General features: G+C 33.4%; 1 protein-coding gene across 1 annotated transcript in view; it reads right to left on the minus strand.

Annotated features, from left to right (window-relative positions):
• Nucleotides 1-1,939: 1,939 nt before the first annotated feature.
• SEMA3C (semaphorin 3C) overlaps nt 1,940-26,791 on the minus strand; it is a 176,344-nt gene continuing 151,492 nt past the window's right edge. Inside the window, exons 13-18 of the mRNA XM_039252482.1 lie at nt 25,274-25,362; nt 22,021-22,062; nt 18,657-18,814; nt 11,621-11,688; nt 9,321-9,451; nt 1,940-4,752 (exon numbers count right to left, since the gene is read on the minus strand). Of these exons, the coding sequence (XP_039108413.1) occupies nt 4,339-4,752; nt 9,321-9,451; nt 11,621-11,688; nt 18,657-18,814; nt 22,021-22,062; nt 25,274-25,362 (902 nt within the window). The 3' untranslated portion in view covers nt 1,940-4,338. The remainder of the gene's footprint in view (nt 4,753-9,320; nt 9,452-11,620; nt 11,689-18,656; nt 18,815-22,020; nt 22,063-25,273; nt 25,363-26,791) is intronic.

A 26,791-nucleotide genomic window follows, 5' to 3' on the forward strand; every position in this document is an offset into this window, starting at 1 on the left:
ATCAATGCACAGAAATCGGTTGCATTTTCATATGCCAATAATAAAGCAACAGAAAGAGAAATCAGGGAAACCAATTCCATTTACAATTACACCCAAAACCACAAACTACCTAGGAATTAACCTAACCAAAGAGGTGAAAAATCTATATAGTGAAAACTATAGAAAGCTGATGAAAGAAATTGAAGGGGACACACAGAAAAAGGAAAAATATTCCATGCCCATGGATTCGAAGAACATATACTGTTAGAATGTCAATACTACCCAAAGCAATCTACATATTCAATGCAATCCCTATCAAAACAACACCAGGATTCTTCACAGAGGTAGAGCAAACAATCCTAAAATTTGTATGGAACCAGAAACGACCCCAAATAGCCAAAGCAATCCTGAAAAACAAAACAAAACAAAACCAAAAAACAAAAATAAAAACAAAGCTGGAGGCATACAATCATCAAGACAATATTGGCACAAAAACAGACACTCAGATCAATGGAAAAGAATAGGAAACCCAGAGATGGACCCAGAAATGTATCGTCGAGTAATCTTTGACAAAGCAGGAAAGAATATCCAACAGAATAAAGTCAGTGTCTTCAGCAAATACTGCTGCAAAAACGGGACAGCAACATGCAGAAAAATGAACCTGGACCACTTTCTTACACCATACACAAAAAGGAACTCAAATGGATGAAAAGACCTAAACATAATAAGGAAGTCGTCAAAATGGTAGAGAAGAAAGCAGGCAAAAACCTCTTTGACCTCGGCCGCAGCAACTTCTTACACAACATTTCTCTTGATGAAAGGGAAATAAAAGCAAAAATGAACTATTGGGACCTCATCAAGATAAAAAGCTTCTGTGCAGTGAAAGAAACAATCCTTCCTGTTGGCTAAAAGGCAACTGAAGGAATGGAGAAGGTATCTGCAAATGACATATCATATAAAGGGTTAGTATCCAAAATCTATAAAGAACTTATTAAATTCAGCACTCCCTCCCCCAAAATAATCCTGTGAAGAAATGGGCAAAAGACATGAGGACACTTCTCCAAAGAAGACATCCAGACGGCTAAAGACACATGAAAAAATGCTCAACATTACTCATCATCAGAGAAACACAAATTAAAACCACGAGATACCACATCATACCAGTCAGAATGGCTAAAATTAACAACTCAGGCAACAACAGATGTTGGTGAAGATGTCGAGAATCCTGGTGGTGGTGCACTGCTGGTGGGAATGCAAACTGATGTAGCAACTCTGGAAAACAGTATGGAGGTTCCTCAAAAAAAAAATAAAAATAGAACTACCCTACAAGCCAGCAACTGCACTACTAGGTATTTATCCAAGGGATACAGGTGTACTATTTCAAAGGGGCACATGCAAACAATTGTTCATAGCAGCACTATCAAGAATAGCCAAAATATGGAAAGAGCCCAAATGTCCATTGATGGATGAATGGATAAAGATGATGTGGTATATATATATATATGGAGTATTACTCGAGAACTGAAAATAATAAATCTTGCCGTTTGCTACTATGTGGATGGAAGTAGAGGGTATTATGCTAAGCGAAATTAGCCAGTTAGGGAAAGACAAATATCATGACTTCACTTATAGGAGGAATTTAAGATATGAAACAGATGAACATAAGGGAAAGGAAGCAACAATAATATAAAAACAAAGAGGGAGACAAAACATGAGACACTCCTTAAATACAGAGAACAAACTGAGGGTTGTGCTCAGGGGGAAGGTCTCAATGGGTAAGGGATATAAGAGAGGACACTCATTGGGATGAGCACTGGGTATTATCCATAGGGGAGAAATCACTGGAACCTACCTGGGAAATCATTATAGGACTATATGCTAACTAACTTTGATGTAAATTTAAAAAATAAAAATAATAATAAGTAAAAAAGAAAGAGAAGTTTAAGACATTTTTGGGGAATTCAACGTTTTATTTTGTCAGGCAAATGATTTCTTCAATATCCAGTTAAATATTAATGTACTACCTACATTTAGTTTGTTTTCTCAGAGTGAGCATTCACCGTAATGACAGTTTCATCATGCTAAAATCTATTCACAAACCTACACTTTGAACAAAAGTGCATTCCTAGGAAATTTCTGTACAATACAAATGGAAAACATATTAAGTCACTGAAATGTCAAACTACACAAAATAAAACGAATTGACCACCAATATTCATTATATGTTGACAATATTTTTTAAGAAAGAAATTTGTCTTTACATTTGGCAGTTATGTTCAAGAATTTCTATTATTTTAAAAGAAAAGTAATAAAACTATATACAATTGAATAATGTTCAAAGGAGAAGGTATTAAATAGCACAAATAATATTATAAAACTAAACACCCTTATTGTCTATCAGTCTGGGTTTACACGAAGCAAGGTGACCTGTGTAGTTACCCGATCCTCTGATTCTAAAACAATTGTACTTTAAACTCTGTACATAGAATAGAATGGCCATAAACATTGGAGATGGTTTTGGCTTTTCATTGGTGTCCATTTCTATTTTTGCACACAGAGAAGAAATAAAGTTTAATTATATTCTTTAAGCAGGCAAAATATTTGTATAATAAACTGCTTAAGCGAGTACTTTAGGATCGTACACACTTGGAAAAGAGCTTTTGTTTATTAGCTTATTTCTGAATGAACATTATTTATGTTGATTTATGTTGTGTATTTTAACTGCAGTCTTTGCCTTCACTGGGGCCTCCTCTTATAATATCATAGCTTCCACCACTTAAATAAGAAATCATATTCTTAGATTCTGATCAATGATCACATTCATTTGGACAATGACTTTAGTTCATGCTTTTATATACTGTGGTGCTTAAAAAGGTAATAAATCGACTTTAACTTCTTTGTGGATGGTAAGCCATAAGTAAAATTTTGTACTAGATTTTGAAAAGGTATATGATGCAATTTCTATTTGCACTTGGAAACATGAACATTTTTTGAAAGGTAAATAAAATAAAATAAAAAAGGAAAAGTTGTGTTTTTAAAGATAACAATAGAAGGACATTTCTCATATTTCTCCCATCTAATTGTTATTTGGAGTAAAACGTTAAAAAATAAATTAATCTAATGAAATGATCCAAACTTATAATTAGAAGTTATTTTTTCATATAAAACTTACCAGATTTGTATTTATATACCAGTGTGCATAAGTACTAGAATTCTTTTAAAGAAAGTGTGTCTATTTTTGTTCATATGAGATTCTTTTTTTATTTCTCCACAAAATGAGCACGTCTGCAGCACACACTAAAGACCATTTAAAAAAATGAATTGGTGACTTAAAATCTGTATGATATCTGAGGTTGGTAAACCAAAAATATGTGATAGTTAATTACTGAAATTAATCACTGATGTTAAAAACTAGTTATATTTTTTATAAACAGCTCTTCATAAAATTGCAATCTTTACTTTATTTTTCCCCATTTTAGATAGTTCCACCTCTCATATACAAGTTTGATATTTCATTTTCTCTTCTTATACCGTTTACTGTGCCATGTGGACTAGAAAGTTAGAACAAATACAGTAATTAATTAAACAGTGTAAGATTATATTCTCTGAATCTTTAATAATTTAAATAACTTCCAAAAAAAAGTGCTTTCATTTGGAAGGTGATAGCATAAGAATATAAACTTAAATGCTTCACTGACATAACTCCAATCAAAGATGTTATGATGAGGGTCATTAACAAAAAACCCCACAAAGATCAATAATAGATATCAGCAACTGACCATTTTTATGATAAAAAACATAATATATTTCACTGGAAGAAAATAAACTGCTCATTTTTTCTTTATGAATCATCAAGTTTTATACAATTTTTAAATACTCTCTTCCTTGACTTGTATCTATTCCATATTTATACAACCTTTACAGTGTAAAAGTTTTGAACTTGGCGTTTGCTCTCATATATAAAATCATTGACAATTCCAAATCTAAACCATTAATGCAAGCAAGGAAGATCACAGGGTTATGGCCCTTGTTCTATTAAAGGATGTAAGAATTTTAATTTTATAGCCACCATATTGATTTCTAAGAAAAAGTAAATAAAGATATAAATAAAATCTGGGTTAACTTAAATATTTATATGCACCATGAGGACCATGACATGTCTAGTGCTAGTCAATATCATACAAGAAAATGCATGCTCATTTCAGTTCATGTAATATTCACTTTAGGAGCGAGTAACCACATTTATCAGGAATTTCCCATGGGTAAATTTTTTGCTCAAGGGTAAATTCTTTGCTCAAAAATTGATCATTGAAGACAGACCATTCTTTAATAGAAGCATAAGCCCCAAGTAAGAGAACATTATGACTCTGGCAACTGATTCCTCCTGTTTCTACTTTTCCGGCTATTGATGAGAGCTTTTAACTTGCCATAGTCCCCTCTTATCTTCTGGGTTTCTTCTCCATGTTGATGTTGCTGCCGGGTATCTTTGCAGTACTGATTAATCATCTGCATTTCTGAGTGGCTGAATGCTCCCATGATGTCCTTTGGGTGGAAGGGTAAAGCTCTCACAGAGCTTGCCCAGGTCCATGGGGACCATTTGTCTGTCACAACAGCCACCATTTCGGAATCTAAAACTTTAAAGTTGATCTTGGCTATGGTCTGCTTGAAGCTGTTTTCTGTTGCAATGCAGTGATATAGTCCTTGGTCAGAATCCTGAACAGAGCGGATTAGAAGTCCTTGTGAAGTGGCTATGATTCGTTCATTCAGCTTCACCTAAAAGAGAGACTCATCAAAGATCCAAACCCAACTCTGTGTCTTCTAAAATGATATGATCAATATATACAGAGTACCACTGAACTCTCAAATTTGGCACTGATTACAGATTAGCTTCCTTCTTAGCGAACATAAAGTTTCAGTCAGTTCCACTGCCTGTTTTGCTGAGGAGAGGCTGTCTTAGCACTGAATCTATTAAAATCTATTGAAGAGAGGGTGAAGTTGTCACCCACATTGCTAAAAACAACTGAAAGTTCATTCCCTTTGGATAGAAATAGTTTCTCTACCAATAAACAGAGTTTTGGTTGCTTTGGGAATATGAATCACAATCAACATATATAAATAAAATTCACAGATAATTTAAAATACCTATTTCATCCTTAGTTCTTGCCCTTAATTGCAACAAAACACTCTCTTATTAGTACAATCATTAAGCTTCAGTTAAATGGCTGAATTTTATCATTTTTCAATGAATGAATATTCCCCTAACTAAAAACTGAAACAATTTATTACTTTATTAAAGGACTAAGATGACTCAAAAAAAAAAAATCATGTAAGCAGAGAATGAGTTTTGAACACCATCAAGCGTTTTTCCAATTATCCCATACTAAAGAATAACTAAAAATGAGCTGAAATGCCATCATCTTCTAAGTCTTCTAAGTGTTTTTAATTGCCAAGGAAAGGTAATACAAAGCTATGAAGTTAATATTTAATTACAGGCTTATCTTGGAAAAACTATCATTTGCTGGATATTAGTTAAATGCATGAAATCCATCTTTATTAAAGTTCTAGCTATAGTATTGCCAACAGACTAAAAACTTAAGTGGTAAGTTTGACATGGATACTCCAGAATGTTCTTTCACTGAAGGAAAAACAAAAAAACAAACAAAAAAAACACACCTGACCCAAATCAAAATAATGGAATGCATGTACAATGCTTTCTAAATGGTAAATTTCTGTATAAATATATTTTATTATTAATGAAATAAAACCAAACATAAATTGTTTTAAGATAAAAAGTAATCCTCACACAATAGCACAAAAAGGCAAAGTATACAACTGAAATACAGATAACAGAACAGACCTAGAAGAGGCAGGTCAGGAAGGACTGAAATATATAAACTAAAGTTTTGATGTTAACTTAATTTGTAAAGTTTAAGTGGGTCCCAGAATTAGTTTCAATCATGCAGAAATGTATTCAGAAACAAGATGAAAGAAACTTGTGCAAAATTAGGAAAAATTTTGGACACCAATTTGAGAAATCCATATAATATGTATATAAAATGTGATGCAGAAACTTCATTTCTAGGAATTTATTTCAGAAGATACAGTCATAAGTATGCAAATATTCATGTACATGATGTTTTTGATAAGAAGAAAAACAATAACCTAAGCAGTAGATAGCTTAAAAAAACCCTAAGATATATTCATATAGTGGAACACTATGTAGCTAAGAAAAATAAGTTAGCTCCATATGTACTTACTGATATTAAAGTGGGTGTGTGCACAGAGGGAGAGATAAAGATAAAAATCGGAAAATTATGGAGAATATTTGGAGGAATACATTATTATTGAATATATAATTCCTATTAGCTTTATACTCTGGGGAATGTGAATAAATATTGAAGTGAAGGGGAAGAAGACTTTTAGTTATCACTTTGTACTATTCAGTATGAACTATTTGCATTTTTCTCCATTAACTTTTACCACATCTTACATTTTTAAAAATTTTTAAATGTTTACTTATTTTTTGAGAGAGAGAGAGAGAGATAGAGCATGAGTTGGGGAGGGGCAGAGAAAAAGAGGGAGACACAGGATTTGAAACAGGCTCCAGGCTGTGAGCTGTCAGCACAGAGCCCGATGCGGGTTTAAACTTGGGAACTTCGAGATTATTACCTAGGCCAAAGTCAGGTGTTTAGCCAACTGAGCCATCCAGGTGGCCCTGTCTTACATTTAAAAAGAAAAATTCAATATTTACATACTATTAATATGAGAAATAAGCATCTGTTGGCCTAAACTACTAAGAAAGAATTAGAATAAATTTACTAAGATACTATTAACTTGTTTAGCCAAAGTAAGAAGGAGTCGAAATTGTGCACTATAAATTCTGGATAAAATAGATATGCATAATATATTATAGTTAATTTTTTCATAGTCGTAGAGCAATCTGATGTTTTTGAGATTGGAAGAAAAAGCAAGACAGTAATAACTAAGTATCTACATTCTTGGGCATTCTGAAATAAAACATTAGAAATATCACAAAGGATATTCAATCATTAAATCTATAACTCAATCCATTTTTAATTTCATTAATTAATTTTGGTGGCATGTATTCAAGGTTGTATGTACTCATTTTCTTTAAGTAATATAAATTATATTCACTGATTGTGTATTATTCAATTTAACTTTTTATTTTATTCCTTTTTTGGGTTTAATTATGTTTGAGAGAGCGAGTGAGAGTGCACGCACATGTTCACATTGGGGATGGGCAGAAAGAAAGGGAGAGAAAGAATCCCAAGCAGGTTCCACGCTCAGCATGAGCCTGAAGTGACGCTCGATCCCATGACCCAAACCGTGAGATCATGACCTGAGCCAAAATCAAGAGTTGAACATTTAATCAACTGAGCCACCCAGGTGTCCCTCTATTTAACTTTTTTGTGAATTAAAGAGAAACATTTTATTCATGTTGGGTAATCCCTGTTTGAGTTCTAGATTTCCAATTCACATATTTACACTTGGACCTTCTCAGGAAGAACTGTCTATGATCAAGTGCCATGCTTTAGCCTAAGAATTTCATTTCTGTACAATAATCACCATCACACATTATGACTTCTATCTCAGGTTATGTTGTAAGACAATTATTATTGTCATCTATATCCACTCCAAAGAACTTAAAATTAATAAGTCTATAGAAATTTCAAGTCCTTTTTTGATGATAGAGTTTTGTAGCAAAGTAAACACATTTCAAACAATATTTTTTATTAAAAAATGTTTAAAAAGATTTTTTTTAGTATCATAGAATTCTGGGACAAGAAGAGGCCTTGAAGGTCATCTGACTCCTTTTTACTTCAGATGGTTAAAAAAAAAAATTTTTTTTTTTGAGAGAGAGCTTGCTCATGAGTTGGGGGGAGGGGCAGCAGAAGAGAGAGAATCTTAAGTAGGCTCCATACCCAGCACACAGCTCAACAGGGGGTTCAGTCTCAGGACTGTGAGATCATGAAATCAGGATATGGATGCTAAACTGACCAAGCCATCCAAGCATCCCGGTTAATTCTCTCATGCAGTGGTCATCAGCCTACAGTTTAATATTCAGTGGCAGGGACACACAATTGACTAACAGCTCCTATCGTCTCTGGACAGGCAGGTATGAGTTGTAAAGTGTCCTCCAAATGGAGCCAACATCTATTTCAGTAACTTTGATGCAGTGTCTGGTTCTATAGCTTTGGACTGTATCCATTCTACATGGTCCTAATTAACGTAGCGTGTAGTACTAAAACTGTCCACAACAGAATACACCCAAATGTGGAAGGCTCCTATTTCTCCTTTGTTCCGTCAGACTTTATGAACACTGCTAACAGTATTACCTTTTAGACTACCTGAGGGCTTTATATATACATATATATTTTTCTTCTTCTTTCTCTTACTTGTCAGTTCAACATGACGTCAGTATTATGGAGTTCATTACTTATAATATTTCACCCTATGCTCTTTTACAATGTTTCCCTTTAAAATTTTTTTTTTTAATGTTTTATTTATTTCTAGGAGAGAGAGAGAGACAGCGTGAGCAGGGGAGGGTCAGGGAGAGAGGGAGTCACAGACTGAAGTAGGCTCCAGGCTCTGAGCTGGCCGTCAGCACAGAGCCCGACGCGGGGCTCGAACCCACGAACCGCGAGATCATGACCTAAGCGAAAGTCGGACGCTTAACCGACTAAGCCACCCAGGCGCCCCACAATGTTTCCCTTTTAAAACAGCTCTTTCCAATCAGTGAAAAGTTAATGTCAGTGTTTTTTACTCAAAAAACTGCTTTTTCCATATCACTAAATAAAGGCAGTGCTCCCATAAACAATGATTCCATACATTACCTAACCAAAGCCCTAGAGTTATGGATAATAAAGCAAAGGAAACAGATTACTACATAGCAGAAAAATGCTTCTTACCATAAAAGTTACAGTTTAGAGTAATTTCTTGCTGAGGAAAACTGAATTGTTTAAAGCTCCCTTTTATCTTGTGAATCACACAAAGGTGCTGCTGTGTGAGAACTTGGCTTCTGGTTTTGCACACATCTTGTTTCTTTTACAACTGCTTCCTCCTATCACTGCCCCCCATCTTGAGTGCCCAAGCTCTTGTTTCAATCGCCGTATTATAGAGGTGAAGAGGCAGCAAGGATTTCTAATTAATTCATCAACTCTACAGATAAAGGATTTTAAAGGAAGTGGCACTTGTCGTCCCAAGGCCACAAAAGCATGTTCATTTGTCTTTTCTTTTTCACTTGATCTGAGCCTCACTAAGGGATGGTGATTTCATGTCTTCCCAAAGCCGACTGATTGCTGCGGCGCTGCGTTACTCACCTCTTTCCTCCTGTCTTTGTCTTTCTGTAACAGCCACTTGATAGATGCCTGTGGAGACTTAGGGGCACATTCAAGGAAAGTGGTGTTATTTTTTACTCCATACTGAACAATTTCAGCTGCATTTCTATATGCTGAAAAGCAAAAATGAAAGGAGAAAGACAAGGAATAGAACTTAAGAGCATATTCTTCTGTATGAATGTTTTTCTCTATAAAATTGTGATCATCTATAGAAGCCACCAAAAGGCGATTTTCAGTCAATTAACAAGCAGACATTTAACAATGCATCATTTAACATGCATTGTTTACCTGTTGTGTTTAACCTAAAGGGAAGGAGAGAAAAACACAGGGGGACTGAGGTTATTCAAGAATTACCCGATACCAGGAATGCCCTTCATACCATTTTGCGTTTTTAATTATTACAATATACTTATGACTTCAGTTTTCTCAGCTTTTCATAGCTAACAAACGGAAGCTGTGACTTATTAGGAAACACATCCTACTTAAAGAGTTAGTAAGTGCGAGGCATTATTAAAGCCTGGTTCATCTATATTCAATGTAGTATACATGAAATTCAGAAGCTTCCGGAAAAGTCAGAAAGCTTAGAGTGTCTACAATGGGAAGTGGTGGTTAAGGACACAGTCTCTGGATTCAGAAGTATTGGAAGTAACATTCTGACTTCACCAATACTGGCTGTGTAACCTTAGACAAGTTACTTGACCTTTCTGTGCCTCAACTTTAAATGGCTCTAAAACATGGGTTATGCTTTCGTATAGGTTCTTTACTGAAATTCTTAATTTAGGAAGACCATTTAGTGTAATCATGTGGTAGCTTAGACATAAACAGAATGTTCATTCATAAAACAGGGATAATAACAAACGTTAGTACAGTTTTATGAACATTAAGTGAGATAATCCATTAAAAAGCACTTAACACAAGTTCTGACACGAAGCCAAGATAGATGTTCGTTCACCATGACCCCTACCGACAGACAGTTCTAACATTATAAAAAATATTATTAGTAGAATTGGCACATATATTTATAAAGCACTCAGTATACACAGAAATGATAAACTGGATTTACTCCCTCAATTAGATGTATGGAACATCTAAGCAAAATGTGTCATAATTTTCTCCTTATAGGTGGTGTAGTTAGTAATAAGAATGTCATATTTTACTAAAGAAAGACCCACACTCAAAAATATTAGCAATAGGAATCTTGGTATTAATTGTTCGTAACAGTGTGTCTGTAGCACCTTCATGAGCCAAGAAGAGCTCTGCCTGAAGATACTTCACTCAAGGGATTGATGTGGAGTGGAGAGAAAATGTGCTGGGGATAGTATAATAACATAGGATCCACATGTGAGGATCAGAAAAGAATGGGTTAGATTGCTTGTAAGGCATAAGGCAGGACTGCCAGAAGTACTGGACTGGTATAAACTGTAAAACTGAGGCGCTGCAGCACACCATGAAAAGGGCAGGATGTTTACAATAGCATGAAAAGGAAGCAATCCAAGTGTTGAGCGATAGATGAATGAATGAGCAAAATGCGATATATGCATACAATGAGTAATTTTCCATTTTCAACAGAAAAACATCCTGACACATGTCAACACCATGAATGAACCCTGAAGAAGAAGTGAAATAAATCAGTTACATAACAATAAATATTTTGTGATCCCACATATAAGAGGCATCTAGAAGAGTCAAATTCATGAAGACAGAAAGTAGAATGGTGGCTTCCAGAGGCTGGCTCAGGGGGAATGGGGAGTTATTATTTAATGGATATAGAGTTTCACTTGGGAAAGATGAAAAAGTTCTAGAGATGAGCTGTTTGTACAACAATGTGAATGTACCTGATGCCACAGAATTGTACATTTTAAAATGGTTAAAATGGTAAATTATATGTTGTTTATATTTACCACAATAACAAAGAAGCTACTTCTCTTTGTTCTTTCAGTGATAAATTTTCTTAAAAGTAATTTTCTTTTCTTAAGAAAGAAGGTAATAGCTTTGTTTCTTCAGAAAGAAAATAATAGCTAGGAAAATCTGTAACTGATACCTATGTGAAAGACCTACCAACAAACATACCCAAGGCATCTGTGTCCATGGACATTGTCTTTTTTACTATACATACAAATGACATATAATTTTTAATTTCCATATGTGAACACCAAGAAGCTTTATAGTGAATCTTTCCTTAAAACGTGAGATCTGAATGTATTATGAGGGTTCTCTCACTGAAATGTGATATGGAGCATTGCTACTCTTTGCCAAAATTGACCATTGCTCACTTTTAATACCTTTTAGATTAAATCCTCTGCATTGGGTCAATGGATTTCCATGTCTCACATCTTGTCTTCGGCTCCTCCTGTAAATGCACAGACATATAAAACTGTCTAAGAATTAACATTGCCGATTACACCACATTTAAAAGCCTGCATGTTTAATTTCACAGTATTTTAATTGCCTAAGCTTTCACAAAGATAACAGGTCTGTCTATTTGATACAGCTATTTGATATTTCCTGTTCAACACTTCTATGATGGGATGGGTACTTGACCCTGTTTTCATTCTGAATTAATTCCGTCCCTCCCCATCTGCTAAGAGTGATAAAATGGCTATGAAATCCTTATTATTTGCATTTCCTGGGTAAATGCTATATTCCAAATTAATAGTGTAAATTTTAGTTTAGGGACATTCAGCCAAAATGTTCTAAGATGAAAACCTCTAACGTATAAATTCACTAGCATCTTCTTATGATTTTTTTCTTAAATGAACATAGCTTTCTTAGAAGAGTCAGCACTTTCTAACACTTTCCAGACATATTAAAACTTTTCTGAAACAAGTGATAGATAGAACATGCCTGTTTAATATAAAATTAAGCAAAACTGTTCATTTACTAGAATAAGAATTTTCCTTCAACTTTAAACTTTGAAAAATGTCAAGTCAACAGAAAAGTGAAAGAATACAATGAACACTGATATACTTAGTCACATATAGTTGTATTTTGCCAAATTTATTTTTTTCTCTCATATGCAAGTAGTATGTGGTATATATACTCTTCAAGCACATAATGAAAATCTTTAGAAAAGCTGCACACATGATAATACTTTACTGTTAAATACTTTAGCATGCATCTTATAAGTAATTACTTGTAACAATACTTTATTCAATAATGTCATATAATACACATTTTATAGTAAAATTTCCGATTGTCTCCAAAGTATCCCTTATGAATTTTTTAAAGTTTATTCATGATCCAAAGTGCACTCATTGCATTTTAGTTGTTATGTACCATCATCTTAAGCATTTCAAAATTTAGTTACATTCTTTGTAAGCTGGTTATTATTTAAATCAAAGTTTTTAATTATTCAATACTAATCAATTTCCTGAGTCTATGTTATATATATTTAATAAAAATTTAATATATATGTGTGTATACATATATATATATATATATATATATATATATATATAATTCCATTGTGTATATATATGTACATATATATGTATATATATGGTGTGTATATATATATATATATATATATATATATATATATATAATTCCAATTGTATCACATAGTGAAACAAACCAAAATAGAGCAACTGAAATTCTCTTACCAATAAATCATGGTATGAAGATTGCTATAAGAGAGAAGGAAAGGAACCTCTCTTTAAATATTGAGAATACAGGGCTAAACTGATTATTTACTATCAGGCTGAGAAATACTTATATATATAAATAAGCATATAAATTAATTGGGTTAGCTGTTAAGTCTCTCTTAACATTTTTAACTTTAAGGGTAAATTAAATATTCAGTAAAAGAGCAGAGATATTAAAATCACACAGGGATTATCAAATTTACAAAGTGAGACTAATCTCAAAGTATTGATAGTGAAAAAAATCATTTTCGGTTACAGCAAATAGTAGTTTGTGTATTTAATGGATTATATACATCTATTTATGGAAATATATCTATAACATTTTGTGTCATTTATGCATTCTTTTTCCAGAAAATCAAACAATCCTTAATTAATTTTATATTTCTAATACAACCTGAACACACACACAAACTTGTACTCACTCTTGTCTCAGCAAATACAATTAATGCTGAAATCTAGAATAGCTCCTATTCTAGCTTTTTATTGCATTGCATTTGCTGTATTTCCAAGTCACAGCATTATTTACTTGTGAGTGAACTATATTATATGAGCACCACATGAGAGTTCTTATAGCTGAACAAGTGATTTTTAGCCATCTTGAGAAGCAATATCACTCAAAATGGTTAAATTGATTGTCCTGTGACTAGCACTACATTAGGGTTTACATAGCTGGGCAACCTGAATTTACACTATCACATAGCTTCCAGACATTCCAGTACAGAAAACCATTATGTCTTGGACTAAATGATGAGATCAGCACGACAGCTATCTGAGATTTTTTTTCTATCTGTAGATTTCCTTTAGGGCATTCATACAGCACTGTAAACGCATGCTGGTAGGCAGAGTAATATTATATTGCATGTAGGATTTGGGATTTGAGCTCAAGTTACCAATGTTTTCTCCCTTAGAGTCTAATCCTTTGGATAAACAATGAAATCATTTTGTTCTTGTATATAAAACAGATATTTACTTGAAGACTGAACTGATTATCTTGCCTTAGATAAAATTTCTTACTTGCATGTCTGAATCCAGAATAAATAACATTTGGGATTAAATTGCAATATTTGATACAAATGCACAAATATTTAAAATACTTGAGAATGAAAAGGAAAATTGCTTGCACTGTTTACTATGAGCAAACTTAAAAAAAAAGAAACTACTGAGCCAATGATATTTAGTAACTTTATTATATCAAAGTATAAAGTCCACTGATTTCTAAGTTTCACTGTACTTCTGTTTCCATACAAAAGACATGTTTTTAATTTTCATTCTCATTAATTTCTCCATGTGATCTTTGTGTACCAGATAGACAGACAATACAACAGAAATAAAACCAGGTAAGTTAACACTATTAAAGAAAATAAATATGGAAAATACAAGTGATCATTTTTATTATTACTATTTAATCACTAAAAATATATGAGAATTTAGAAAATAGTTAATTCAGCAAACATGGTTTGCATTCACTATGTGATATATGCTTAACTAAGTTTTAAGGTAATTTGGAGGTCATTAATAATATAGATATTTTTAATGAAAATTTCAGTGTGCTAGCCAAAGATGGGTGTGAATGTCAAGGAATAAAAGACAGACAGATACACAGATAGATAGATAGATAGATAGATAGATAGATAGATAGATAGGTAGTTAGATGATACTTTTTAGCTTTCTCTAAAATTCTGATAGAATTAAGACATTGCTAGAGATTCCATTCTTTAAATGATTGGTACTTCCTCTTTTGACCCATAATACATGTTTCCTCTCCTTGCTTGTACTTTTTTTAAATTGAGAAATAATTGACACATATTATATTAGTGGCAGGTGTACAATATTATGATTGGCTATATGTATATCCAAAATAAGCCTAGATAACATTTGTCACCATACACAGTCACAAAATTTTTTTTGCTATGAGAACTTTTAAGATCTACTCTCTTATCAACTTTCAAGTATGCAATACAGAATTATTAAACATAATCACCGTGCTGCACATTACATCCCCATGACTTAATTATTTTATTACTGGAAATTTGTGCCTCTTGAACCCCTTTGTTCATTTCTCCCAACCCCTACCCCACCTTTGGCAACCACCAATCTATTATCTATGTCCATGAACTTGCTGTGTTGTTTTTAAAATTCCTATTCAGATCTGTCCACTTTTTTAATTGACTTGTTTGGGTTTTTTGTTTTGTTTTTATTGTTTGTTTGTTTATTTTTTTCTACTAAGTTGTATGAGTTCTTTACTTATTTGGATATTAACCCTTTATCTGGTCTATGGTTTGCAAATATTTTCTCTCATTCAGTAGGTTGTCTTTTCTTTTGGTGATGATGTCCTTTTTGTGTAGAGGTCTTTTAGTTTGATATAGTCCCACTGGTTTATTTTTTCTTTTGCTTTTTTTTGCTTTGGAGTCATATGTAAAACTCATCCCTAAGACTTCTATCAAGGAGCTTAATGCCTATATTTTCTTCTAGGAGTTTTGTGGTTTTAGGTCTTACATTCAAGTCTAAATGGTTTTGAGTTAAGTTTTATCTATAGTGTAAGATAGTATTCTAGTATTCTTTTGTATGTGGCTGGCCATTTTTCCCAACACCATTTACTGAAGAGACTCTTTCCCTGTTGTATATTCTTGTCTTTTTTGTTATAAATTAATTAACCATATATGTATGGATTTATTTCTGGGCTCTCTATTATGCTCTATTGATCTATGTGTCTCTTTTTTATGACAATAGCATATTGTTTTGATTATTATAGCTTTGTAATCTAGTTTGTAGTCAAGGAACATGATGCCTCCAGCTTTGTTCTCCTTCCTCAATATTGCTTTGGCTATTTCAGGTCTTTTGCGATTGCATACAAATTTTAGTATTGTTCATTCTAATCAAGTGGAAAATGCCATTGGAATTTTGATAGGATTATACTGAATCTACAGATTGTTTTGCGTACAGTGGTGGTTTTAAAATATTGATTCTACCAATCCATGAACATGAGTTATCTTTCTATTTATTTGTGTCTTCATTTTTTTCATCAATGTATTGTAGTTTCAGTGTACAGGTCTTTCACCTCCTTGGTAAAATATATTCTTAGGTATTTTACTCTTTTGATGCAATTGTAAATGGGAATGTTTAATTAAATTATCTTTCTGATAGCTCATTATTAATGTATAGAAATGTGACACATTTTTGTGCGTTGATTTTGTACACTGCAACTTTCCTGAATTCATTTATTAGTTCTAACAGCAAACCTATGCTACATGGTTTCATACCAGGCATGATATTGTAACGTTCAAACATTGTAAGATAGTTTCAGCTCTTTCTTCATTAGAAGGAAATGATTAAGATCATGATTTGTGGTATTAGGATGACAATGTAGAATCTATCTTTAAATATACATCTTAGAAATGATAACTGGGGTTATAATTACAGGGAGAATATAAGAACAAATGAGTTAACTCATAATTCAGCAGAAATGTCTTCAATGTAAGGAAAATCTCAAATATGCAATAATAGTCTATATATAGTATGGAATTTTACTTGAGAACCATTCTTTGTTAAATAAAAATGCTTGCTCACCAAAGTCAAGATCTGGCAGTTATGTAGGGAAGGAGTAGTAATCTCCAATTTCTTCACATTAGAGGGGATGCTGGTATGCCTCAAGGACTATGGTAAGAATCACTCTGTAATCCTCAGATCACTTTCATTCTTAGGAAGTGTGTTGCTTATGGGGCACCTGGGTGGCTCAGTTGATTGAGCATCCTATTCTTGGCTTTCGCTCAGGCCATGATCTTATGGTTCATGAGTTTGAGTCCTGTATTGGGCTCTGTGCCGATGGTGTGGAGTCTGCTTAGGATTCTCTCTCTCTCCCTCTCTCTCTGCCCCTCTTCCACTCATTCTCTCTCTCTTAAAATAAATAAATAAATAAATAAATAAATAAATAATAATAAAGAAAGTGCATTGCTTCAGCTTCCTTCAGCACTAAATCGTTTAATAGATAGAAGATTGTACTCTGGGGGTTAGACATGCCAATTTTTAGAACTTTTTGTCAAGAAAAATGTATTGTCTTACAATTATGGTAATACTTTTTAAATATAACTATCATAATTGGGAGTGTAAAACAAGTTTGGTAAAAAGCAATACCAGCAATGGCTACAAATACCATTGACTTGAGATTACATGTGGAATTTGCTTCCCTCATACTATGTGTTCAAGTTGAAATCTCCAATCTGGTGCAAAGAGAAGATCTCTGGGTATTGAGGTTCAAAAATTCTCTGTAGATATCAAAAGAGGACATAGACTTCCTGCCTAAATCTCAAAATGACACAGAAGAACATGGGTCTTTGAATACAGATATTAAACACTATTGGTTTAAAGCAAAGGTATTCTCTTCACATTTCATGCTTTTAAATACAAAAGACTTTCAAATTTTTATTGTTCATGTTTTTCATGTTGTATGCCTAGCTCTAGAACATTGCCTGGCAAATAATCATCTCATGATACAAATTTGTTGAACCAATATATAAAAGTATCACAACAATCTTGACATGCAAAAGTACCAGGGTTCCTTTAATCTGTCTAGGTCTTTAAGGACCTATATGTGTAACAGAGAATAAAGAAGTTATAAAACACCTTCATCCCAATGATTTCACTTGAAAATCATTAACGCTCACAGCTAGTCCTATTTGATCTCTGCTGTTGACCCTAATTTTGTTAGGTTTTGGGTATGGCACCCATCATGACCCATATAAAGAGATGACTGAAAATAGCTATGACTTTGGCTGACCCTAAGTTCTGCATATTCTTTGTTCTATAATCAGGGTCACTACTGGTGGTCCCTTTCAACTTAGTGCAGGCTGGTTCAAAATTTCCTATCTAAAAAGTTTTTGCTTGGATAAATGGAACTCAGCCTCAGATTGCCTAACTCTCTCAATCTGACCAGCAACCATGCACTCAGCATTCAGAGAGCTAAAGAGCATGGTCATCAAGGTTCTGAAAGCAATTCAGGGTACCCATGGTGGAGCAATGTTCCTGTTGCCATAACTAAGACAAACATTTGATTATAGAAAAATTAAGTGCTACAGGAAACATTAGGAAGGTGGAATTTAATCATATCCTGAAGTACACACAAAATCAGGTAATGTGAAAATGTTAAATGCTGTTTGAACTTTTTGACAGTTCACAGGTGGGGATTGTCTTGCTACAGGAGGTTTAAGAGGCGAATAAATTTTTCCAAGGAGATTCTTAAATATAAGAGAACAACTGAAGGTTGATGGGGGCCTCGGAGAGGGGAAAATGGGTGATGGGCATTGAGGAGGACATTTCTTGGGATGAGCGCTGGGTGTTATATGTAAGTGACGAATCATGGGAGTCTACCCTGAAGTTAAGAGCACACTGTACACATTGTATGTTAGCTAACTTGACAATAAATTATACTAAAAAAATAATATAAAATAAAATAAAAACCAAAAAAAACCAAAGGACTGTATCCTCACACATCTGTGAGACTCTCAAGTTTTTAGGCATAGCCATTTACTTCATTCAATAACTACATGTTATTCATAACATTCATTCAATAACTACACAAAGCTACTATTTCTAGCACCATTTAAAAGAATATATGTGGAGCATGCTTGTTTGTCTGGTAACATCACTTGTGATTTTCAGCTGAATGTTTGGTACTCACCGCTTCCCAGTTGGGTAGAATCTAGAGCAAGAATGGCCATCCCAGGCACAGTAAGGGTCCCTGGCCAGGCAGCAGTCAGCACAGGCTGTACCGTAGATGTGGCAGCGGTGCAGAGACACTTGGGAAATGCCTTCATTGGAGCTCACATACAACTGTTGCTATTAGAGGAATGATTGTGATTTATTTCAGATGTGGACATGAAAGAGGACTTTCAGCAGGAACACGTTATAATATGTGTCTACACAAACTTAGATTCATTTTAAAACAGACTAAAAATAAGAAGCAAAGTACAGAGGGTAGAAAGCCAAAATAAATAGATTTCTCCTATGTTAATATGCTTATAACATTACCACTTTCCTGTTTAAAAAGAATAAAAAGCTCAGAGCGCTATGTAGAATGGTAATACATTTTAGACATTGGGATTTATTGTTCTCTCAGATGTGAGCTAATATATTACAGATTTAAATTATGATGTTTGCCTTATTTTTTGAATGCACAAGGCAGCTTTCTTTTTCTTCAAATATGGGAACCCATCACCTTGTAAATTTGAAAAAGGCAAGTCTAAAATAAAGGGTATTTTTAAGTTTAGGGAAAAAAGTACACAGTATTAGATAAAATTAAAGAAAAACATGTTTCACATGCCTTTGAAAATGACATATTACTCATTAGAGCAATTTTAAATTATTTACAAGAATATCAGTATTTATCTTTAGACATGCCTTAAATTTTCTGTATAATCCAGTGATCTTCAGCACCCTAAGTCATAAATAAAGATTTCACTCTTCTTCATTTGGACAGTGACAAGAGCTTCTTATGATACTGCTCCAATTCTTTTATCTATGTATAAATTGGTTCTCACAAGTTGAAAGGTTAAGTTTCTAAGTGACTCTTATTTATAAAGAAGTGATATTATATAATTCAAGCTAGAGAATCTGTAAGCTGGCACTTGATTATGTGCACATATGCACATGTGCACACACACACAGGCATCTATACATATTTCACATATATACAACTTAAAATTTAAATCAATAGGGATACCACTGGTCTAGTATTTTCTGGAGCTAGACTTCTGGGATTCAAATCCCAGCTCATCCACAAATATACTGTGAAACTTTTCTGAATCCCAGCCTCCTCTTTGATAAAATTGGGATAATACAGTATCTATCCCACAGAGTTTTTTAAGAACTAAATGTAAGGGCTAACTCCATATAAAATCCTTGGAATAGTGCCTAACTCCTAAGCACTCAACGAATGTTAAATAATGTAGTAGAATAAAATGCCAGTTAACAAAGTATCAATTTATACATTTTCAATTCTAATTAATAATTTGAATTACTCTCAGTGTGCTGTCCAATAAAAAATATTTTATTCACACCAATTAATTTTTTAGAAATGGGGCTGAAAATAATTGGTCCCCATGTGAGAAAATCCAACTATAAGAAAACAATAGCATATTTTGGCAATAATCATTTCCCTAAGAACATTTCAAATAAGATTTTATTGAGTACAGATATAGTGAATACATCAGCTACATCAAAATATTTTAAGGAAACTGGTTTATTTCAGCAAAGAATACGGGTAGTTTTCTTCTAGAAATTATCATTTTTATTAATCCAACTATTTTGTGCTATACAGAATGCAAGAATAAACTAGGGAATAAGGAAGCATAAAACAGAAAATAAAATAATCTGAGCAGTAGGGAAGGTACTAAGTTCATGGTATTTAAATGTATATGAAATACCATGGAAGACTTACACTTCTTTCTCACTGAAAAATTAATGTAGTATTCAGTTGTGCAAATGAGTGCCCCAAAACTCAAATAATTACTATATCCTAAATCTAATGACTGAAAGAAACATTTTTAATTACCTGTAATATAAGATGTTGAAGACAGATTTAATAGTCAGTCTTTCCTGTGAATATATGTGTGTTGCATACTGCAATTTAATGGAATGCATTGTGAATTATGTGTATACCAGCTAAATTTCAGGTTGAATTGTAACTTATATTACTGGAATTGTATACTGGGCTACTAGGCCACACAAATGGCTCTGTGTCCGTTTTGAATTTTGTTCTGATACGTTCTCTTTTCATTAAGCTACTGTAAACAAAGGGCTCCCCTGCTGACTTCAAAGACTATTCTGACTTGGGATCAGCTCCCTAGGACATTGGGGAAAATGACGAATGGCTTCTTGTTACTTGGGAAAATGTTTGTTATGCACCATACAAACATTTTTACAGATGAGATCTTTAGCTCCATTGTACCCTATTTATTTTTCTTCATAAAATTGAGTCAAGTGAAAAGAGTACAAGACTGACTGTGAAATACTTCTTCATCTGTTAACAGACCAAATAAGGTAAAGAACACTAACGTTATGTCACCAGTTGTGCTAACACTTAAAATCTTTATTCCATATTCCAAAAAAATAGGTCTCAGGCTCTTTAAACAGTTACCAAGACCTGCTTTACTTTAGGCAATTCATATAAATTAACTCATTTGTTAGAAAAGCATTACCTTGTGAAGGCAGAAACTTGGGCCAGTGACACTTAGTGATTTGTCCACAATTTATGGACTAGTTGGGAAATGCATGTCATTCCCACTCTGAAGCCGATTCCACTTTTGACTATATGACTCTGCTCCCTTAGAACTTTCTTCCGGAAAGAACACCTTTGAGTCTGGGGAGGTGCGTGTGTCATACATGTAGAGATTGGGACACAGCTTTTCCTTTCCATGATCATTGTGTATTTGCATGTACAGGCACGAATTAGAAGGTTACACATTTCTGGTAATCACAGTCCAACATTTCTTACCCCAAACCTGAATCCTTATATGGTTTAGATTTGAGACATTCAGATTTTTTTAATGATGTGTATCAACTCTAAAAAACAGCACTTCCATAGAAATAAGCACAAAAGAATGCATTGCACATTTCAAACATGTGATAGCAGCAGTGACTCAAAAGAGGACTGATTACTTACTCCAAGCCCCTGAGAATGTTTGTGATGTTATAGTAGCCCAAACATTAGGCCAAGTTCTTCCTTCAGAAAGATTGCTTTTATTTTGGTTGGCTTCACACACAGTAATATTTGAGAATATAGGATATACAAAATGTTGGACTATCTTGCTGTATATATTTACATGTTTCCCACTCATGGGCTTTTATACAAAATAGACCTTTTTTTGTCTTCCATTAATGGCTTGTAAATGATGCACAAAAATTAAAGGTGATTTTCTGGTATTCGGTAAATAGTATTAATTATTTTTCTAATACTAACATTAATATTTTCTGAAGTTACAAAATATAGTTTTCATCACAGTAAAGTTTTGTACCACAAAAAATAAAAACGAGGTTGTTTTTACCTTTTTGGATGAAATTTTCATTGTTGTTATAGGAGCATGATTCTGAAAATTAAAAAAAAAGGTAGCTGTTAAAACAATTCTTTAAAAAGATTTGCATTAAAAATGTTCTCTTTTCTGTTAAAATTCAAGAACTCATCATTTCTCTACATTTGCATGTATACTAACAAAGTTTAGCAATACTTGTCTATAAACTACATTTCCTTTGCTGGTGATAAGGATGGGTTGTTCTACATAGACATGCTTCAACCAAAAAAAAAAAAATAGTAGCAATTATAACACAGTATCAACACAGTCATTAGAAAAAGAATAAAAGTTTGAGAAATTTGAAAGAGCTGAAAAAATGTACCTTAGAATATTGAACCCAATGAATAGAACTTGGGCCTGAATGAAGTGGGTAGGCTGAGGAACAGTACCTCATGTTTTTCCTCCACAACGTAAGCACTGTCTGCATAAGACACTACCCTATACCTGCCAAATGTGGCTTTGGAAAGACATATCAGCCTGAATCATGCTTATTAATTCTTCTGTTGCAAACAAAAATATTGTTAGACAATGTCTTTAAAAAAATTTTTTTTAAAAAACTTTAAAGTTTTTTATTTATTTCTGAGAGAGACAGAGAGAGAGAGAGAGAGAGAGACAGTGTGAGCAGGGGAGGGTCAGAGAGAGAGGGAGACACAGAATCCAATACTGGCTCCAGGCTCTGAGCTGTCAGCACAGAGCCCGACACGGGACTTGAACCCACGAACCGTGAGATCATGACCTGAACCGAAGCCAGATATCTAACCGACTGAGCCACCCAGGTGCCCCAGAAAATGTCGTCTTGATAAATGTGAATTAGTGAAAGTACCTAAAAATTTTCTGAAATAGTAATCCTTTTGAAAGTCATTCTATTCATAAACTTTACTTCTGAAACATTATATAATTCCTAATTTTTGAATTAAAAAATTAAACTTGTGATAACCTGATAACTATCTCTGAAGTTTCATTTGAATAGCTCCAGTGAGAACAAGCACTCAAAATTAACTGTACCTACAATTATTTCGCTTTCTGGAGGTGTGTGTTCTTACACACATTTAAAAGAGAAAATGGTAATGTATCAAAACATTCACTTGCAACAGGTTTTTATCATTGTTTAGAAACACACACAAATACAAAATAAATACTGCAATTTATATAAGTTAAGTTTGAGGAAGCTGGATCTATTTTCAAGAAATATTCTGAAGAGAGGATTAAAAGAAAACATTATGGTTCTGCACTCTATAAAAACAAAGGGTCTGGTTTTTAAAAGTTACATTGTGTTTTCTGCAATATATCAGTGTGACACTTAGCTAAGGAATTTGTTTCATTTCAAATGCATTATTTCCTCACGTGCTAATCACAGTATATCATACACACCCAGTTATTTTTACCTCACATCAGAAAATATGACACAAACACCATGTTGAAGACAGTAAGTAACTGTATTTGGTAACTGTGTCTCTATTTAGCCATCACAATCACTGGCATACAGGTCCATAAGAGAGTTCAACCATTTTTAGTCTTGACTGACTCTATTTTTCCAATGAGAGTTTATTCTTCATGATGATAACACTAGCATAACTCATATAACAGACCATAAGTAGTTAGCACATGATCAGAATGACTCACATTTCTTTAAGAACTTTCCATAACTTATATATTTGGGTTTGTGTCAAACTCACTTAGTTAACGTTTTCTGCTTATTAAAAATTGATATTTCAGAATTAAAAATGAAGTTCTACAATAATGGCATTTTTGCTATCTTCAAGAAAACTCCAGAAAAAAGTACTTTGTTATTCTCGCCAGCTAAGTTGTCCTTATTGAACTGAATGCAGAAAATATATTTTATCTATAATGCAATATTGGTTAATCTAGTGAAACAACCAATTCTTTTATAAAACAAGGCATAGAGAAAGCATGTGAAAGTACATAGTTAGCATTTTATAAGCACACCATTAATGCGCTAATTACAAAGAACCTTATGCCAAAGTGAGTCTAGCATTAAAAATTATAAATTTAGTAACATAGTGGAAAATTTGCCAGAGTTCCTCAGATTTCATTTGATTATTTTTTTAAAAAATATTTCTTTACGTTTAAAATTTATTAGCATAACCAAAAAAATGCATGTGGATCACTTACCTGCTTTTAAAATCAGTAATTTTGGTGACTATGGGAACATATATCAAGTCAATATATTCTGAGTCCGCTCAGCTAAGCAAAGCAACTTACTGAACCAGCAATAGCCTGCTCCTGGGAGTCCTGCGGTGTTAATTTTACTGTTAAAGGCTGACTCTGATCCTTTGATGTCCATGGGCTTTTTTTTTTTCTTTTTCTTTTCCCCTTAATTGATTCAGTTGGAAATAGTAGTCTGCAATAGGATGAATTCCATGGCAGAGTATCTTCGCAGTCCTAGCAGGTCATCTGGCTGTGTTTTATCCATTTTTCCAAATGTTTATTAGATAAACCACTTGAACTTCAATAACTTACATTTTAAGGAGGGAAGGGTGTGCAGGACACCACAAATCTGCTCTCCAGGGTCAGATACATAAAGAATAGGCACCTTGCCCTGAGCAGGTGATGTCTTTCAGGAATGAACTTACTTCTGTGTGCCTTTTTATTATTGTTATGTATTGTTTTTACTTCTTCTTCCTTTATTTTTTAAGCTCACATTTAAGAACAAAGAGAATAATGAAATCTCAAGTTTGGCAGAACATGAGTTTTGAGTGGTAAGGAGACAACATGTGTTTTATGTAACCAGAGTGACATCTGAATTGAATGCAATAAAGCAAGAGAAAGCAAAGTAGTTTTCCTTAAAATTCCTGGATAAAAAAATATTAGAAAGTTTATCTAACAATCAATAATGTAAAGCATTTAAGTTTCAGTGGCTTGTGAAGTAAATCATAAAAGCCCTTTCGTGGCAAATCTCTTAGACCCTGACCACAAGAGCTCATTTATAAAAATAATGATGACCAAAATTCTTGGAGTTATGATAATCACTGAAAAAACTAATCTTTTCATGTTAAGATAACTTGAAATGTGAAACAAAATAAAAAAAAAACACTTCAGAAAAATATTTGCTCTATATTTCTGACTTTATCGGGTGTTTCCTACCCTCAAAAATTTATGACATTTATTTGATCTTTTATCAAATATTTTTTCCTCCCAAGTGGCCCTAAGATGAAATAATTCCATCCATCATGCATGTTCTGAGATTAACAGAAGGAGATGTTCAAACCTTAAAGACTTCTAATTCCTCCAGAATGAGTTCGCCCCTGGCAGAGCTGTTAGCGGGAAGAACCACCACCTTCTGCACAGTGCCTCGATCTGAATCAAAGGAAAAAAACAACAGCAATGGGAAGTAGGAAAGAAAAACATTTAAACATAAGCCCACTGGCTTAGAATTTAGAATATAATTTATGTACTTAGTCATCAAGAAGATACCTTATATATTGAGCTATTACCATTTGCCACATTCTAATTTTATTCCAAATTTCATGTTTATTTTATTTTTTCAAATTTCATGTTTAAACTGATCATTTATAATTCAAACCGAACTAATACAAAATTCTTACATTTTGTACATATTTGGTGCAGTCAGAACTATGTGAGAAAACGAGAATGTCTGAATGTCTTAAAAAGTCAAAAGTTCTATTTCTTAACCAAGTGTGTATTCAAATGTTAATACATCAGTTTAAGTCTGGCCCTTAAGAGTATTAAACCTCCAAAACAATATCATGAAGTGACACTCCCATGTTTTTGTTAATACTGATACATAAGGATTTGATTGAGAAAAAAGACGATCACAAATGAATTTTTATAATTGTATTCTAAGCACTAATACTAGACATTTACATTTGATTTATGGCCATGAGAGATTTCAGACACAATAAAATGTTTAACTCACAATTCAGAATAATTTTCAAAGCAGAAACATAAATGTGGTATCACATCAGATATGGACACCTATTCATAGAATAACTCTAGTAATTATTTCATGCATATACACATTTGAGAAATTTTTGTTGATATCCTTAAAATTCAGGGGAAAATACGAAATTAGATGGTCCAAATAAAGATAAGCAAAAAAAAATTTACTCATATTTCCAATGAAAATGTCCAAAAGAGAGATACCCAAATAAATGTAATACATACAGAAAATGTTATTTATGCCAATATTTTTAGTTAAGATAGTTCTGTATGTCACATAAGCATTTTCTAAGCATATAATTTTGCCACTCTACCAATAACATGCATTATAAGTTTAAAAGAAACTAGTTGAGATTCGGCAATGTGGGGCTAAAGCAAACTTGTGAATTATTTGATAAAATAAAACTGTATTTCATCACCAAAATATGTTTCTATTATAATAATTAAAGAACTATATCACAAACATCAAGTCATTACTTTTAAATATGAGCATATAACTGTGGGTGTATAATTTGGAAAGATGTATTATCAACAGATACTGGAACATTTAAAAATTCTGTTGAGAGGGGCGCCTGGGTGGCTTAGTCGGTTAAGCGTCCGACTTTCGCTTAGGTCATGATCTCGCGGTTCGTGGGTTCGAGCCCCGCGTCGGGCTCTGTGCTGACTGCCAGCTCAGAGCCTGGAGCCTATTTCAGAGTCTGTGACTCCCTCTCTCTCTGATCCTCCCCTGCTCACGCTGTCTCTCTCTCTCTCCCTCTCTCTCCTAGAAATAAATAAAAATATTTAAAAAAAAAATTCTGTTGAGAAACGTCAATAAGAGTTCATT

Source organism: Hyaena hyaena, unplaced genomic scaffold (assembly GCF_003009895.1).
Source record: "Hyaena hyaena isolate Hyena2069 unplaced genomic scaffold, ASM300989v1 scaffold_415, whole genome shotgun sequence".
NCBI classification, from domain to species: Eukaryota; Metazoa; Chordata; class Mammalia; order Carnivora; family Hyaenidae; genus Hyaena; species Hyaena hyaena.